Source organism: Fonticula alba (assembly GCF_000388065.1).
Source record: "Fonticula alba strain ATCC 38817 unplaced genomic scaffold supercont2.6, whole genome shotgun sequence".
NCBI lineage: Eukaryota > Rotosphaerida > Fonticulaceae > Fonticula > Fonticula alba.
In genome coordinates, this window is record NW_009242976.1 from 542,333 (window position 1) to 545,059 (window position 2,727).

Below are 2,727 nucleotides of genomic sequence, written 5' to 3' on the forward strand. Positions count from 1 at the left end.
CCTCTCCCCACACACACACTCACACACACACACACACATACGCATCAGAGCGCGCCTGTCCCCGCATACTACACTCCAAACATGACCTCCGCCGGTGATTCGCCCACCAAGCGCAAGCTCTCGGAGACCCCGACCATGGCTGATGGCACTGATGGCTCGTCCCCCGAGCCGGACACCAAGAAGGTCCAGTTGGAGGACGGCACCGCGGTTCCGGCCAATCCCGAGAAGCCGGTCCACGCGCACGACTACAAGCAGAATGGCAAGTGGAAGGAGATCACCAAGGAGAATGCCAACTTCGAGAAGTTCTATCGCGCATGCAACATCGTCCCCGGTGGCGACGAGGGCTTCACCCAGTTCATGGACTCCATGCGCTCGGACCTCCCCTCGACCTTCCGCATTGTCGGCTCCAAGGCGTACGTTGCCCTGCCGCAGGGCCAGGCACCGGGCGAGGTGGGCGAAGCGCTCCCTGTGTGCGACCGGCTCTGACTCGATAAGTGCATCTTCCCCCGGTCCCCCCCTCCTCCCATGGTCGCCCATCGATTCTTGGCCTGCTGTCTTTTGGTCCCCAGTGAGGTGAAGTCCTTCCGGGCCATTCTCGAGAGTCAGTTCATCTCCAAGATGGCCGACATCCAGATTGAGGGCAAGCCCATCCCCAAGCCGTCGCCCGTGTCGTGGTATGTGCCCTGGCCTCCACCTTGCCTTTCGCCAGCTGCAATGACCAGAAGGCCGCCCTGTCTGACCCCGACGGTCTTTCCCTGCGCAGGATCCCCGATCAGCGCGTCTGGAACATCGGCCTCCCTCGACTGCTGATCCGCAAGAGCCCCGAGCTGGACGCCTTCCACAAGTTCATTGTCCAGGAAAACACCGAGGGCAACATCACTCGTCAGGAGCTGGTCTCCATGATCCCTCCCCTGCTGCTGGATGTCCAGCCGGACCACCTGGTTCGTTCTCATTGCCATTTACACGCACACACACACACACACACATATGCATATTACACATACACACGGGCACATCCATGCACCTCCGGATCGGCTGGCCCTCCGAGGTGCCCCGCCCCGCGCACCCTCCCGCGCACTGACATGGACATGTCCGCCTTCGTTGTGCGCGCCAGGTTCTGGACATGTGCGCCGCTCCCGGCTCCAAGACCGCCCAGATCATTGAGGCCCTGCATGAGACCCCCCTGATGGAGGATGGCACCCCGGCCCTGCCGACTGGCATGGTGGTGGCCAACGACGTGGACCACCGCCGGTGCCAGATGCTGGTGCACCAGATCAAGCGTCTCCAATCGCCGGCCTGCGTCACGTCCAACTATGACGCCTCCCTCTTCCCGACCATCTCCCTGCCGGTGGAGGATCCGGCCACCCAGCACCCTCTCAGCAACCCGCTTCAGTTCGACCGGGTTCTTTGCGATGTCCCCTGCAGCGGCGACGGCACCCTCCGTAAGAACCCGGCCATCTGGTCCAAGTGGAACCATGCCAATGCGATTGCCTTGCACAAGTGCGTGACCCCTGCTCCCCCTTGCCCACCCCGACTCCCTCGCTCTCTCTCTCTCGCGCGCGCGCGCGCGCGCGCGCGCGCCGTCCGGTTCCCGCGCCTGTGGTTGGTTGTGGCCGATGCTAACACGGCCTTCGTTCCATCGGGGGGCACTCTCCTCTCCCGCTGTTGCTCCCGATCGTGCACAGCCTGCAGATCCGCATTGCCGTCCGGGGTCTGGAGCTGCTCAAGATCGGCGGGCGCTTTGTCTACTCGACTTGCTCCTTCAACCCGATCGAGAATGAGGCTGTTGTGGCCGAGCTCCTGCGCCAGTTCCCCAGTGCGTCATTGTGCATGCCCTGTTGAGGCGGCTGTCTTCGCTCCTTATCCTTCTGCTGCTCTCTCTGCTTCCTTCCTCTCTCTCTCTCTCTCCAGCATGCGGACCTGTAACTGGACCTGGCCTTTGCCGCCACTAACTTAGCCACTGCCTCCCTCTCTGCCCGATCAGATGAGCTCCGCCTTGTGGACACCAGTGACGCTCTGCCCGGCATGAGCCGCCAGCCTGGCCTCACCCAGTGGCCCATTTGCAACCGGAACCTGGACTTCTACCAGTCCAAGGCTGACATCCCGGCCGCCGAGACCCAGCACATCAAGGACTCCATGTGCCCGCCGACTCCCGAGGAGGTCGAGCGCATGCATCTCGATCGCTGGTTCGTTGTTCCCCCGGTGTTTGCGTTGCTTGTGCCCGTTTGCCGGCTTGCACCGACCCGCTTCCTTGTTCGCCCCTTCTCACCGACTTGCGCTTTTTCCCTTTCCCCCCCCCCCCCTCTCTCTCTCTCCCTTTGGGGTGTGTCTGCAGCATTCGCATTCTCCCGCATGTCCTCGACACGGGTGGCTTCTTCATCGCCGTTTTCGAGAAGCTTGGTCCGATTGGCTCGGTCGATGCGCGCCGCGCCGCCTACGCCAACGTCCCGCCCCCGGCCGACGATGCCACCGGCCTCGACGATGAGACCCTCAAGGTCCTGGGCAAGCTGCGCCGGCCGAAGGGAGGTGACGCTGGCCCGCGCAAGTCGCGCTTCTACACCGAAGACCCGTTCACCCTGGTCGATCCGGCCTCCGAGGACATGACCTCCATCTCGTTCGTGCTGCTCTCTCCCACACACACACATATATATATATATACCGATGCCGTTAACCCCGACGCGCGGTATCCTTTGCTGTCTATCGCCATTTCTCCTCCCTCCTACGTAC

General features: G+C 62.7%; 1 protein-coding gene across 1 annotated transcript; it reads left to right on the forward strand.

Annotated features, from left to right (window-relative positions):
• Positions 1 to 81: 81 nt before the first annotated feature.
• On the forward strand, positions 82 to 2,604 carry H696_03786 (hypothetical protein; the record flags this gene model as incomplete). Its single annotated transcript, XM_009497644.1, has 8 exons — positions 82 to 413; positions 570 to 674; positions 764 to 941; positions 1,115 to 1,500; positions 1,686 to 1,816; positions 1,985 to 2,186; positions 2,336 to 2,569; positions 2,598 to 2,604. 8 exons carry the CDS (start codon positions 82 to 84, stop codon positions 2,602 to 2,604), a joined length of 1,575 nt encoding a protein of 524 aa, XP_009495919.1.
• Positions 2,605 to 2,727: the final 123 nt, after the last annotated feature.